Genomic DNA, 14,670 nt, shown 5'->3' with positions numbered 1-14,670 from the left:
CAATTCAGCGCCACTGGATACCGAACTGTCGTACGTATGTCTTCTGTTTCGTCCTCGCTTTCCGGCTGCTGTTTCTCCACGGCTCTCCTCTTTCCCCCTCCCTTCTCTCCCGGGCGGCTTACTTTGCGGCAGCGCCGAGAACCCCACCCCCTTTCTTTGCGGAATCACTATGGCGGCTGGGGTAAGTTTGCTGGCTCTGGTGGTTCGGGTCATCCTATCCACCGCCATCCTTTGCCCGAGTGGGGCCAGTCGGCGCCAGAGGAGTTCTGAGGCTGAGTGGGGAACTGATTCGGGGGTCTACAGACTGTACTGCTGGAGAGTAGGGTTCCTAGGGCCTGGAGGGGAACTGAGGCTGGGGCTCTCGGAGGCCAGAGGTGGAAGGGTCTGGGGAAGAGGAGAAAAGAGATGCCGGGTCTGGGCCGTCCGAAGCCTGAGAAAGGGGTTCGGCTCTGTTGCCGCTTTGAGGCGTGGTATCTGGGCAGGTTGACGAACTTCTGTGTCCGTTTTGTGGAGTAACACTGGGGACAGGTTGAAGAGGAGGGTCTTTGTAGGCAGGTCCGGCTGGCACGGTTAAAGGTCGTCTCTCAGGGAGGTTTGGGAGCGAGAGGATTCTCCGGACAGTGAAGTCAGACCAATTGGACTCCGCTGGCCGGCATAATAGAGAAGCCAACGCCGGGGAACTCGCTGCGGGACAGGACCGGAGGGATGATATGCGCGACACGGAAAGAAAGGCTTTTGAGAGAGAGGAGTTGATTTAAGAAGACGGCATGCCATCCCCTATCTCTGGCTAGTCTGAGGGGAACTAGAAATCTCTCGATCGTCGTGCGTGCCTTAGAGACAGGACGATGCTTTTGAAGCGGTGAGCAGCTGAGCAGTAGAGTAGGCAGGCGCTCGGAACCATCAATGAATGAAACGAGGGCTCCGGGAAGGGAGGGGAGTATGTTTGTAGGCAGATGGAGTCTGATGGAGCTAGAAGTTCTGGATTTCTTGGAGATAGATTTGAGGGGAAGAGAATACTTCTAGAGGTGTCCTTAGGGAAGGTCAAATCTGTCAACAAGCTTTATTTAGCAGTTGGTGTGTAGTTCTGTTCTTGGTATTTCGGAGGATTCTGATTACATATGACAAGTACTAAAGGACTTGGTTCACCAGAGGAAGTAAAAGGGTGAGTTGAATACACTGGGATTATTCAGGAAAGTCATCCTGGAGAGTGGCATTAAGGACTGGGACCTTTCTACTCATTAATTTTGTCCCTCTCTTTCTCCCATAGACCCTGTACACGTATCCTGAAAACTGGAGGGCCTTCAAGGCTCTCATCGCTGCTCAGTACAGCGGGGCTCAGGTCCGCGTGCTCTCCGCACCACCCCACTTCCATTTTGGCCAAACCAACCGCACCCCTGAATTTCTCCGCAAATTTCCTGCCGGCAAGGTGAGTTGGGAGATGGGGAGCATCCTTCCGTTCTGAGAAACCAAGGCCCTGCGATTCTGTCACTCTGGAGATGGCCCCCATCTCTAAAAGGGAGCTTCCCATGTTGTTTTCTTAAATTTCGGTGATTTTATTTTGAGATAAATATAGATTTACATGTAGTTGTGAAAAAAAATATAGAGCTATTCTGTGACTTTATAAAATTCACGAGTTTACTTTGTGGGAAAGAGAATGAGTTTTGACTAAGCATTTTCAGTGCAAATATATCAGGTATCTGTTATGAGCAGGATTCTTACCCCAAGGGGTTTATAGAGATAGGTGAAGAAACATGCTAAGAATGGAGGAGATGAAGTGCTGTGTGGGTCTGGGTCACACACTAATACTTTAACTGATACAGACATTGATACAGGAGTTGCTTTTGGCCTTCTGCTTGTTTGATCCAGAGGTTTCATACAAATATCCTGTAATATTCAAATCTATTGGGCTTCCTAGTTAACATTGTGAATTCAGATTGCAAAGGAGGCCAAGTTCTTGAAGTATTTATTTATGGTTCTTGAGTATCAAGAGTTTGGATAGTGAGGATCATCAGCCTTATGTAAGTATTTTCAAAGCAGTTTGGCTCCTGGTATTGGTTAGGAAGAAATTTTGTGTGTTTTACCTTATCTTTTCACTGCTTTGTCCCCAGGTCCCAGCATTTGAGGGTGATGATGGATTCTGTGTGTTTGAGAGCAACGCCATTGCCTACTATGGTAATTTGCAGGGGTATATGGGAATGGGAGAATTTGGAGGTGAGGGTGTAGGAGAGGATAAGCGTGAGCAGGGGTGGATATGAAGGAATTCTCCAGGACCTGGACTGGTGTTGGCATTCCCCCAGAGTTCTGACCTTTGTGTTCTGCCTCTGCAGTGAGCAATGAGGAGCTGCGGGGAAGTACTCCAGAGGCAGCAGCCCAAGTGGTGCAGTGGGTGAGCTTTGCTGATTCCGATATAGTGCCCCCAGCCAGTACCTGGGTGTTCCCCACCTTGGGCATCATGCACCACAACAAACAGGTGAGCCTTGGAACTTTGAGAGAAGCCAGGGGCAGGGGTGGCATCAGCTCCTGGGTGTTGGGAGTAAGAAATAAAATAGGTTGAAAAAAAGATGCCAAGGATATGTAGGCAATGAGAAGACGTAATCTCTAGGGTACGAGTTTGAAGCAGTGGGCAGTTGATGGAGGAAGTGTCTGTCATGAGTGATCAGAAGAGGGATTGCTGCTGTGAAGAGATTATACCAAATGGTAAGGGGGTGGCTGGACCAGAGAACCTCTGAAGTTCATTGTTTGTAATACATTTAGAATGACCCTAGGATCTGCCTCCATTGAAAGAGAGTGAGGGTGAGCTCAGACTTCTAGGTGAAATAGCCCTCTTAGTTCTATTAATGGGGGAGGTGAGGGAAAGGGATTGGTACCCACTGATGAGTTTTATCATGTTGAATCACTAGGCCACTGAGAATGCAAAGGAGGAAGTGAGGCGAATTCTGGGGCTGCTGGATGCTTACTTGAAGACGAGGACTTTTCTGGTGGGCGAACGAGTGACATTGGCTGACATCACAGTTGTCTGCACCCTGTTGTGGCTCTATAAGCAGGTGAAGTTTATGGAAAATCCATTTGGCAGTGGGTAGATGGGGATTAGAAACAAAGTGACGAGGTATCTAGGTTACCCTGTATTCTGCTGAGGACTTGGAAAACAGCTAGAGGTGGGTGCAGTGGCTCATGCCTGTAATCCGAGCACACTGGGGGGCCGAGGTAGGCAGATCACCTGAGGTCAGGAGTTTGAGACCAGCCTGGCCAACATGGTAAAACCCTGTCTCTACTAAAAATACAAAAAATTAGCCAGGTGTGGTGGCGCACACCTATAGCCCCAGCTACTTGGGAGGCTGAGGCACAAGAATCACTTGAATCTGGGAGGTGGAGGTTGCAGTGAGCAGCGATCACCCCACTGCACTCCAGCCTGGGTGAGAGTGAGACTTCGTGTCAAAACAAACAAAAAACAGCCAGGAATCCCAGGACTGAGTACCATCACTTGCTTTCCATTCTCTTAAGAAGCTGGGTAATGTCTTGCCTTTAGTTTCTGTTTGGCAGCTAAGATGTTTAGTTTGTTGCCATATTTCCTGGGAAGATTGGTTATTCTTAGTTGTGAAGACAGAGGTGATGATGGTAGCTTCAGCATTAAGATCTTTTTGGAGGCAGGCCAGGCACTGTGTCTAACACCTATAATCCCAGCACTTTGGGAGGCCTAGGCGGGTGGATCACTTGAGGTCAGGAGTTCGAGACCATCCTGGCCAGCATGGCGAAACCCCGTCTCTATTAAAAATACGAAAATTAGCCGGGCGTGGTGGTAGGAGCCTGTAATCCCAGCTACTTGGGAGGCTGAGGCAGGAGAATGGCTTGAACCCAGGAGGTGGAGGTAGCAGTGAGCCAAGATCCAGCTACTGCGCTCCAGCCTGGGGGACAAGAGCGAGACTCCATCTCAAAAAAAAAAAAAAAGCTCTTTTGGAGACAGATACAGGTTCAAGCCTTGGCTTCATTGTTTACCAATGTAGGTAAGGGGTTATATGTGGGTGAATTCCTTTAGTCCTGTTTTTTACTCTTTGCAATCTATAAAATCAGGGTAGTAATAATCACTGTCAAGGTTATTGGGTCAAAAAAGAATGACAAGTCACTGGTTTCCAAATAAGACCTCTTGGACTCATGCTGGTCCAGAATAGTAATGTGATCATAGCAAAGGAAAAAACACTTACTGCATGCCAGACCCTGTGCCAGGGGCCTCATGGGGATCATCTTAGTGAGTGAATTTACTAAGTGGTAGAGTAGAATTTGAACCCAAGTACTGTGGAACCAGCACTCTGACTGCTGTGTTCTGTTTCCATGACAAGATTTTTTTTCCTCTTCTGGTCTTTGCAAACTGAAAAATGACAACAGTTCTACCTGAAGCTTTGCAAACTAAAAAATGACAACAGTTCTACCTGAAGCTGTTTATTCTTATTTTTCTTTGACCATGCTTAATACACCAGACACTAAGTTTAATTTGAAGGACTGTCCATTATTTATTTATTTATTTATTTTTTTGACAGAGTCTTGCTCTGTCACCCAGGCTGGAGTGCAGTGGCACGATCTTGGCTCATTGCAACCTCCACCTCCCAGGTTCAAGCGATTCTCCTGCCTCAGCCTCCCAAGTAGCTGGGATTACAGGCATGCGCCACCAAACCCGGCTAATTTTGTATTTTTAGCAGAGACAGGGTTTTGCCATGTTGGTCAGACTGGTCTTGATCTCCTGAGGACCTCAGGTGATCCACCCACCTCGGCCTCCCAAGTGCTGGGATTGCAGGGGTGAGCCACCACACCCAGCCAGGACTGTCCATTATTCTAAATGCGTTTGAATATTTTCTTTGAATATTCTTTACTTTCTGAAGTTTGATGGATGGGTGTGTGGGGGGTGTGTGTGTGTGTGTGTGTGTGTGTGTGTGTGTGTGTGTATGTGTATAGTATGGCCAATATAGATAGTAAATACCTATAGTGTTTAGATTTTATTTGGCAAAAAAGTCCTCGATAGCCCTCTGTGGGTCTCAATCTTTTTTTTTTTTTTTTTTTTTTGAGACGAAGTCTCGCTCTTGTCCCCCAGGCTGGAGTGCGATGGCGCGATCTCGGCTCACTGCAACTTCTGCCTCCCGGGTTCAAGTGATTCTCTTGCCTCAGCCTCCTGAGTAGCTGGGATTACGGGCATGTGCAACCATGCCTGGCTGATTTTTGTATTTTTAGGAGAGGCGGGGTTTTACCATGTTTGCCAGGCTGGTCTCGAACTCCTGACCTCAGGTGATCTGCCCGCCTCGGCCTCCCAAAGTGCTGGGATTATAGGCATGAGCCACCGCTCCTGGCCGACGTTTGAAATTTAAAAGATTGAAAACAGTAGATCTGAAATAGTTTTGTAAAGGAGCAAGACAATTATTACTCCTACTCCGAAATGGAGGAGGGACCCAAGCATCCATCCATTAAACTGGACTACACTGAAAAAAAAGATTAGAAAAAGAAATGGAGGCCAGGTGTGGTGGCTCACACGGGTAATCCCAGCACTTTGGGAGGCCAGGGCAGGAGGATTGCTTGAGCATGCGAGTTCAAGATAAGCCTGGGCAACATAGTGAGACCCCATCTCTATTAAAATTTTTTTTTTTTTTTTTTTTTTTGAGACGGAGTCTCACTCTGTCACCCAAGCTGGAGTGCAGTGGCGTGATCTCGGTTCACTGCAACCTCCACCTCCTGGGTTTAAGTCAGTCTCCTGCCTCAGCCTCTGGAGTAGCTGGGACTACAGGCACGTGCCACCACGCCCAGCTAATTTTTTTTTTTTTTGAGACAGAGTCTCACTCTGTCACCCAGGCTGGAATGCAGTGCCGCGATCTCCGCTCACTGCAAGCTCCGCCTCCCGGGTTCACGCCATTCTCCTGCCTTAGCGTCCCGAGTAGCTGGGACTACAGCTGCCCGCCATCATGCCCAGCTAATTTTTTTATTTTTAGGAGAGATGGGGGTTCACCGTGTTAGCCAGGATGGTCTCGATCTCCTGACCTCGTGATCCGCCCGCCTCGGCCTCCCAAACTGCTGGGATTACAGTAATCCCAGCAGTTTGGGAGGCCGAGGCGGGCGGATCACTTGAGGTCAGAGTTCGAGAGCAGCCTGGCCAACAGGTCGAAACCCCATCTCTACTAAAAGTACAAAAATTAGCTGGGTGTGGTGGCAGGGACCTGTAGTCCCAGCTACTCAGAAGGCTAAGGCATGGGAGGCTGAGGCACGAGAATCACTTGAACCCAGGAGATGGAGGCTGCAGTGAGCTGAGATCACGCCATTGCACCCCAGCCTGAGCGATAGAGTGAGACTCTGTCTCAAAAAAAAAAAAAAAATTGAAAAAAATGAAGAAATGGAAAGTAATCCAGGGAAGGATGATGTTGTATGAAGCTATTGTCTATAGGGTTTGAAAAGAAGGTGAGCACTGGGACTTAGGTAGAGCAAGGACTCTTGCTGTGAACAGAACTCTTCAGGGCCTTTCCACTGACTTTGTTTACACCCTTATGTCCTGGCAGGTTCTGGAGCCTTCTTTCCGCCAGGCCTTTCCCAATACCAACCGCTGGTTCCTCACCTGCATTAACCAGCCCCAGTTCCGGGCTGTCTTGGGGGAAGTGAAACTGTGTGAGAAGATGGCCCAGTTTGATGGTGAGTCTGAGGAGATCGGGAGGCATATGGCCAGGATCAGGGTCTGGTTTGCTCTGCATCAACCCCTTGATTTCCTGTCTTGCTTTTGGGTTATGGGGACCTGCAGAATGTAGGGTGTCAATGTGGTAGCTAATATTATGTGCAGTTTGTTTCGTGTACACTCATACCCTGACTAATTTGTATTACTATATAGATTTGCGATATAAAGTATTTGTTGCTGAGTGTGTTGTTGCTGGAGGACATACAGTGAACTGATGAGCAGTCTGGGGCCTAAGTTCCTTACTTGTCCCATTCGTCAGTTTCCTCTGTTACCCTGCTTGCTCTGTGTGGTTTTGGAGGGGTGTGGAAAGAGGCAGAACATTCGTTCACTTTCCTGCCTTCCTCTGCACCAGCTAAAAAGTTTGCAGAGACCCAACCTAAAAAGGACACACCACGGAAAGAGAAGGGTTCACGGGAAGAGAAGCAGAAGCCCCAGGCTGAGCGGAAGGAGGAGAAAAAGGCGGCTGCCCCTGCTCCTGAGGAGGAGATGGATGAATGTGAGCAGGCGCTGGCTGCTGAGCCCAAGGCCAAGGACCCCTTCGCTCACCTGCCCAAGAGGTAAGGATATTGGAGGGTGGAGGGTGTGGGACCAAAGAAGGCCTGTTCTCACCTCTGTATGTCCCCCCTCACACACAGCTAGAGCCAGAATTTTAGGTTGTCCATATAAAGTTAAAGGTATATTTTAGTTGCAAATAAAGCAGCTTTCTGGCTGATCATCAGGAATTGGGCAAATTTTGATTGTGGAGAGCAAGTTTCAAGTACAGCCAGTACTGGGGAAGATTGAACTCCTATTCCAACAAAGACAGGAACAGATTTTGATATAGTGGTAAGTTGGTTTTGAGCAAGCTCATTTGACCATTTGAGAGCTCTGAGAACAAATACAGGGAGAGGCGTGGGGAGGAAAAAAGTGCAGAGAGCCTTGCGTTGCGCCACGCGCCCGGCTGTGCGGAGATAGTGGATGCCAGAGCAGGGTCCTTTGAATTGTTTTGTTTTCTGTTTTGCTGAATCAGACTGTACAAAAATTGCTCACTAAGAAAAAGGATGAAGATCATAGCTAAGTAGTGTCTGTCTAGTTCATTGTTCCACAACCGAGTAAAGTCCCCAAGTAGAAGAAAGTAGGTGTCCTCTGTATCCTTTTTTCAGTTAAAGGTAGGGCTTCTTGGAAGAAATAATATAGTAAAAGCGAGATTTTTGGCATGAAAAGTGTAGGACGCTGAGTGCTTGCCCAGTTCTCTGGGATGGAGTCTTTCTTCCATCACTGCTCCAAGTCATTTTATTGGGAGTTCAAGCAGTTTGAGAAATATATATTCTGTGGTTACTTTGCTTTGGAACTCCTCTTTCTGTGTACTTTTTCCTCCCACTCACCCTGTCATTTCCAAAGCCGTTCATCTTTTCACTGCTTGGTCTGCTAGGGTTTACATTTCACCCTCTCCCATCTTGTAATGGCTTGGATACAGGGTGAACCAGCCTAAAGGAGCACCCACTGGTAGGGACACAGTAGCTGTGCATAGAATTGTGAATTACAAGCATTGCACTAATAGATGGGAGCAACTTGGGGTATAGCTGAAAGTTCTTACTCCCGGGTATTTTGTACAAGACCAGGAAGTCTCCATCCAGACACAGGCGCTCTTTAAAGATGTATTTTTTGAACTAGTGATTTGCCTTGAATTTAGCACAGGTGCAGGTCAAGAGTGAGCAGGATTTTTGGTGTGTGTAAATAGGTCATGATAATTAACCCAAATTACATATTGTGTTGTAACTCAGACGTTGTTAATTATTAGCTAGAGATTTTCACGTATAGTAGGTCAGTACTCTGGGCAGGAAATAAATGAGGCAGTAGTAAACTTAAAATCTTTATTTAATAAACTTTACATTTTCTTAACATGGTTTTGGGAATGTTTATTAATGTCTATTTATTGGGTTACCATGATGCCCTACAGGGCTGCCAGAAATGCTTTCCCCAAGGTTTTTTTTTTTTGAAACAGGGTTTTACTTTGTTGTCCAATCTGGAGTGCAGTAGCGTGATCACGGCTCACTGCAGTCTTGACCTCCTGTACTCAAGCGATCCTCCCACCTCAGCCTCTGGAGTAGCTGGGACAAAGGCACACACCACCACACCCAGCTAATTTTTTATTATTTGTAGAGACTAGGTCTCACTATGTTGCCCAGGCTGGTCACAAACTCCTGGGCTCAAGTGATCCTTGGCCTCTCAAAGTGCTGGAATTACAGGTGTGAGCCACTGTACCTGGCTCCTTTTTGTGTTTTTTGGGTTTTTTTGGTTTGTTTTTTGGAGATGGAGTCTCACTCTGTCACCCAGGCTGGAGTGCAGTGGTGTGATCTCAGCTCACTGCAACCTCCGCCTCCCCAGTTCAAACGATTCTCCTGCCTCAGCCTCCTGAGTAGCTGGGACTACAATGACAGGCGCGTGACACCACGGCTGGCAATTTTTTTGTATTTTTAGTAGAGACGGAGTTTCACCGTGTTAGCTAGGATGGTCTCAATCTCTTGACCTCGTGATCCACCCACCTCGGCCTCTCAAAGTGGTGGGATTACAGGTGTGAGCTACCGTGCCCGGCCCCCCTTTTTTTTTTTTTTTTTTTTTTTTTTTGAGATGGAGTCTGGCTCTGTTGCCCAGGCTGGGGTGTAGTGGTGCAATCTTGGCTCACTGCAACCTCCACCTGCCGGGTTCAAGCAGTTCTCCTGCTTCAGCCTCTTGAGTAGCTGGGACTACAGGCACGCACCACCATGCCCGGCTAATTTTTTGTATTTTTAGCAGAGACAGGGTTTCACCATGCTGGGCAGGCTGGTCTCGAACTCCTGACCTCATGATCCGCCCGCCTCCGCCTCCCAAAGTGCTGGGATTACAGATATGAGCCACTGCTCCCAGCCTTTTTTTTTTTGTGTGTGAGACAGAGTCTCACTCTGTTGCCCAGGTTGAAGTGCAGTGGTGTGATCTCGGCTCACTGCAGTCTCCGCCTCCTGGGTTGAAGCAATTCTCCTGCCTCAGCCTCCCGAGTAGCTGGGATTGCAGGTGCGTGCCACCATGCCCGGCTAATTTTTGTATTTTTAGTAGAGATGGGGTTTCACCATGTTGGTCATGCTGGTCTCAAACTCCTGACCTCAGGCAATCCACCTGCCTTGGCCTCCCAAAATGCTGGGATTACAGGCGTGAGCCACCGCCCCTGGCTCCCCCAACATTTTTAATGTCATAAAAGTGATATCCTAAAAGACCAAGACTATTAATGTCCAGATTTTAATTCTAGTTCTTTTAAGACCCAGCTAGGTCAAGTGCGGTGGCTCACACTACTTGGCAGGCTGAGGTGAGAGGGTCACTTGAGTCCAGCAGGTTGAGGCTGCAGTGAGCCATGATCGTGCCCCTGCACTTGGGTGACTGAGCAAGACCCTGTCTCAAAACAAATAGCTTGAACAGTTCAGGAGGGTGTGAAAAAATTCCCAGCCCCAGTTTTGGTGTGGTTGAGGTTTTAAGGCTCCTCAGATGAGGTCTCTTATGCATTTGGAAAGGAACCTGGGACCTAGGGTTAAAGGGCAGATCCTCTGCTTTGCTACAGTGTAATCTTGAACAGGTCATTCTACTTGGTCTCATCTGTAAAGAGAGGGGAGGGTCAGGGTAACAGTTGGTAACTCATGGGTTATAAGGATTGAGTGAAATTGGAATACTCATGGCAATATTTATGCTATGAACAATAGAACCAACTAAACATTCAGTTTAATATTCAGTGTTTAGTAGATTTATGGCACAATCCTGCATTAGAAGATTGTTTGGCCATTAAAATGTTTGCAAAGAATTCAGTTTTTGAGGTAGGGTCTTGCTATGTTGCTTAGTCCAGTGTCCAACTCCTGATCTCAGGTGGTCCTTCTACCTCAGCCTCTTGAGTAGCTGGGACTGCTAGTGCAAAAAATTGTTTTGTTTTAGGCCGGGCGCGGTGGCTCACGCCTGTGATCCCAGCACTTTGGGAGGCTGAGGCGGGTGGATCACGAGGTCAGGAGATTGAAACCATCCTGGCTAACATGGTAAAAATACCGTCTCTACTAAAAATACAAAAAATACAAAAAATTAGCCGGGGGCAGTAGCAGGCGCCTGTAGTCCCAGCTACTCAGGAGGCTGAGGCAGGAGAATGGCGTGAACCCAGGAGGCGGAGCTTGCAGTGAGCCGAGATTGCACCACTGCACTGCAGCCTGGGCAACAGAGCTAGACTCCGTCTCAAGGAAAAAAAAAAAAAAGGATTGTTTTGTTTTTTTGACAGGGTCTTGCTCTTCTCCCAGGCTGGAGTGCAGTGGTGTGATCTCGGCTCACTGCAACCTCTGACTCCCGGACTCAAGCAATTCTCTTGCCTCAGCCTTCTGAGTAGCTGGGATTACAGGCGTGAGCCATGGTGCCCAGCTCCCAGCTAATTTTTAAATTTTTTTGTAGAGACAGTGTCTCGCTATATTTCCCAGGCTGAAAGAATTCTTAACAGCATGGATAGGATGTCCTTTAAGAACAAAGTATAAGCACAAAACTGCATATGTCATGGCTACATCTTTGAAAAATCAAAGGCTGTAGGAAAATACATAAAAGATTATCCTGGGCTGGGCGCAGTGGCTCATGCCTGTAATCCCAGCACTTTGGGAGGCCAAGGCGGGCGGATCACGAGGTCAAGAGTTCAAGACCAGCCTGACCAACATAGTGAAACCCCATCTCTACTAGAAATACAAAAATTAGCTGGGCGTAGTGGCACGTGCCTGTAATCCCACTACTTGGGAGGCTGAGGCAGGAGAATCGCTTGAACCCGGTAGGTAGAGGTTGCAGTGAGCCGAGATCGCACCACTGCATTCCAGCCTGGGTGACAGGGCGAGACTCCATCTCAAAACAAAACAAAACAAAACAAAAAAAAGATTATCCTGTTTGTTGGCATTATAGGTGATTTTCTTCAGTCAGCATATATATATATATGTGTATGTATATGCACACACACACATATATACACACACATGTTGTACCTGAGCGAGTTAGAGAAAACGCCACACTTTGAGACGAATTAAGAGTCCTTTATTAGCCGGCAACCAAGAGATGGCTAACGCTCAAAATTCTCTCGGCCCTGAGGAAGGGGCTTGATTAACTTTTATACCTTGGTTTAGGAAGGGGAGGGGAACTCAAATGCAATGATTTTACAGAGGTAAAAACATGCAAGAATCAAAAGAAGCAAAATGGTTACAGAGAGATAAACAATTTAAAAGACAAATGGTTACAAAAAGCAACCGTACCAGGTGCAGGGCTCTAAATCTTTCATTATAATTAGATATGGGGCTATGCGGGACACGAACTCAAGGCTTTATGTTGTTATCACTTTGAGAAAAATCCTGGGAACTTCATACATTGTTTGTGCCAGTACCTTATCAGTTAATTGGGCTCCTTTGAAATGCTGAGGATCTGCTTAACACAGGTCAACTCCTTGTGGAAGGGGGTTGGGTGAGGAGCCCTTAGTGTCTTGTAAATTAAGGGGTCAATTGGAGTTTGTCCGGCTTTCCCAGCTAGAGAGAGTCTTATTTACATGAGAAGCAAGGCTAGGTGGTTAAAGAGACAAACAGGGAAGATTCAAAGTAGTGAGTTAGAGTAAAAACAAGGTTAGGCATTTAACACATGTATGCACACACACATATATGTGTTTTTTGGTTTTTGGTGTTTTTTTTTTTTTTTTTTGAGACGGAGTCTTGCTCTGTTGCCAGGCTGGAGTGCAATTTCGGCTCACTGCAGCCTCTGTCTCCTGGGTTCGAGCAAGTCTCCTGTCCCTGCCTCCCGAGTAGCTGGGACTACAGGTGTGTGCCACCAATTTTTTTTTTTTTTTTTTTTTTTTAGTAGAGATAGGTTTTCACCATGTTGGCCAGGATGGTCTTGATCTCTTGACCTCGTGATCCGCCCGCCTCGGCCTCCCAAAGTGTTGGGATTACAGGTGTGAGCCACCCTGCCTGGCCTTTTTTTTCCCCCCAGACAGGACTCTTCCTCTATCGCCCAGGCTGGAGTGCAGTGGCGCGATCTCTGCTCACTGCAACCTCTGCCTCTTGGGTTCAAGCTATTCTCCTGTCTCAGCCTGCCACCACGCCCAGCTAATTTTTGTATTTTTAGTAGAAACGGGGTTTCACTTTGTTGGTCAGGCTGGACTTGAACTCCTGACCTGAGGTGATCCACCTGCCTTGGCCTCCCAAAGTGCTGGGATTACAGGCGTGAGCCACCGCATCTGGCCAGTGTATATGTTTATAACTGGAAAGAAAGAAAACAGAGCACCAACCGTGGAGGGAGTGACCTCTGCTATATTGATGCTGGCATTCTTGGCTCAGTATGCCAGATTGCTTTTAAGATAACCTGAACCTAAGGGCTTTCCAGCATCGGAAAACCTTGGAAAAGACTAAAGCTTGTTTATAGGCAGAGACGGACTAAAGGACATGGGTGTAAGATTTGGGGTGGAGGCCCTTTGAGAATGTTCACTGCTTACATTCCTGTTACAGCTTGTGTAACCTGAAGAGGCCTGTATGGTGGGGGGGAAGAGACTTGGGTGAGTCAGTGACTTAGTGTGGTTCATGGAAAACAGCCTGGGGAGGGCCTGAACAGGGAAAAAGAAGTCCTCACTCTGTCTCCACCTGGGGGCAGCAGTTAGCCATGCCCTTCCTGGGGCAGGTCTCAGAGTCCCACTTTGAGTTCCACCCTCCACATGCCTTGCATACTTATGCAGAGGAGTGTCCTAGGCCCCTGTTCAAACCCCTTGAGCTTACTTCCCTCATAAGGTCATACACATCTGCCAGCGCAATGACCATTTCCTTTATATTAGTAAATTTTAAGTGAAAGCACCCTTCACTTCTCTTAGCCTGGCAACCTTCCTCCTTATTGATTGACCCCTGTGCTTTCTTCCTCTTAGTACCTTTGTGTTGGATGAATTTAAGCGCAAGTACTCCAATGAGGACACACTCTCTGTGGCACTGCCATATTTCTGGGAGCACTTTGATAAGGACGGCTGGTCCCTGTGGTACTCAGAGTATCGCTTCCCTGAAGAACTCACTCAGACCTTCATGAGCTGCAATCTCATCACTGGTAAGAGAGTGGGTCTGAGAAGGAAGGAGAACAAGGTGTAGCAAGTGCTGTGATTCCAAAGGCTGAATGTTCTCCCTTGCCGCTTCAGGAATGTTCCAGCGACTGGACAAGCTGAGGAAGAATGCCTTCGCCAGTGTCATCCTTTTTGGAACCAACAATAGCAGCTCCATTTCTGGAGTCTGGGTCTTCCGAGGCCAGGAGCTTGCCTTTCCGGTGAGGAAGGTGGAGGAGAGGAGTCTCTTTAGGGTGGGGCAGGGATATAAGAAGCACTGTGTTTTATTTCTGAGTTGATGGATGTTTAGGAGGGTTCAGGAATGCTTATAGGAAGGAGCAGTTCATGTTCACAGGAGACCTGGGGTCTGATGACATGTGTTTGAGCTGGAAGTAACACAGGTGTGGGGTGGTGTCTCATAACTTGACCACATGCTGGCTTTTTATCCCCAGCTGAGTCCAGATTGGCAGGTGGACTACGAGTCATACACATGGCGGAAACTGGATCCTGGCAGCGAGGAGACCCAGACGCTGGTTCGAGAGTACTTTTCCTGGGAGGGGGCCTTCCAGCATGTGGGCAAAGCCTTCAATCAGGGCAAGATCTTCAAGTGAACATCTCTTGCCATCACCTAGCTGCCTGCACCTGCCCTTCAGGGAGATGGGGGGTCATTAAAGGAAACTGAACATTGAACCCTTTCCTGTCCTGCCTCCTTTGTGAGTGGTGGCGTCTTCAAGGGGAGTAGATATGTTGAAGCAGGGTACTTTCTGTGTTCGCAGTACCTCGATATGCAGGAGAGAAGACTTCAGAAGAACAGAAATAGAGGCCTGTGTTCACTTGTGATTTTAATTACCCTGCCTCCTACGGTGATGACTGTCTTCTAGTGGGAAAGAGCGGAAGC

The 14,670-nt window shown here is 47.7% G+C and overlaps 1 protein-coding gene across 1 annotated transcript; it reads left to right on the top strand.

Annotated features, from left to right (window-relative positions):
• The first annotated feature begins 45 nt into the window (after window positions 1-45).
• Window positions 46-14,462, top strand: EEF1G (eukaryotic translation elongation factor 1 gamma). The gene is given in 10 exon segments (NM_001302424.1): window positions 46-181; window positions 1,268-1,426; window positions 2,109-2,172; window positions 2,328-2,470; window positions 2,901-3,044; window positions 6,528-6,657; window positions 7,050-7,254; window positions 13,608-13,780; window positions 13,869-13,993; window positions 14,225-14,462. Coding segments are annotated over 10 exon segments (1,314 nt in total). The 5' UTR covers window positions 46-169; the 3' UTR covers window positions 14,384-14,462.
• Window positions 14,463-14,670: the final 208 nt, after the last annotated feature.

This window comes from Pan troglodytes, chromosome 9 (assembly GCF_028858775.2).
Source record: "Pan troglodytes isolate AG18354 chromosome 9, NHGRI_mPanTro3-v2.0_pri, whole genome shotgun sequence".
Classification (NCBI taxonomy): domain Eukaryota; kingdom Metazoa; phylum Chordata; class Mammalia; order Primates; family Hominidae; genus Pan; species Pan troglodytes.
Note: the sequence above shows the minus strand (reverse complement) of the source record. Positions and strands in the feature narration are given on the sequence as shown.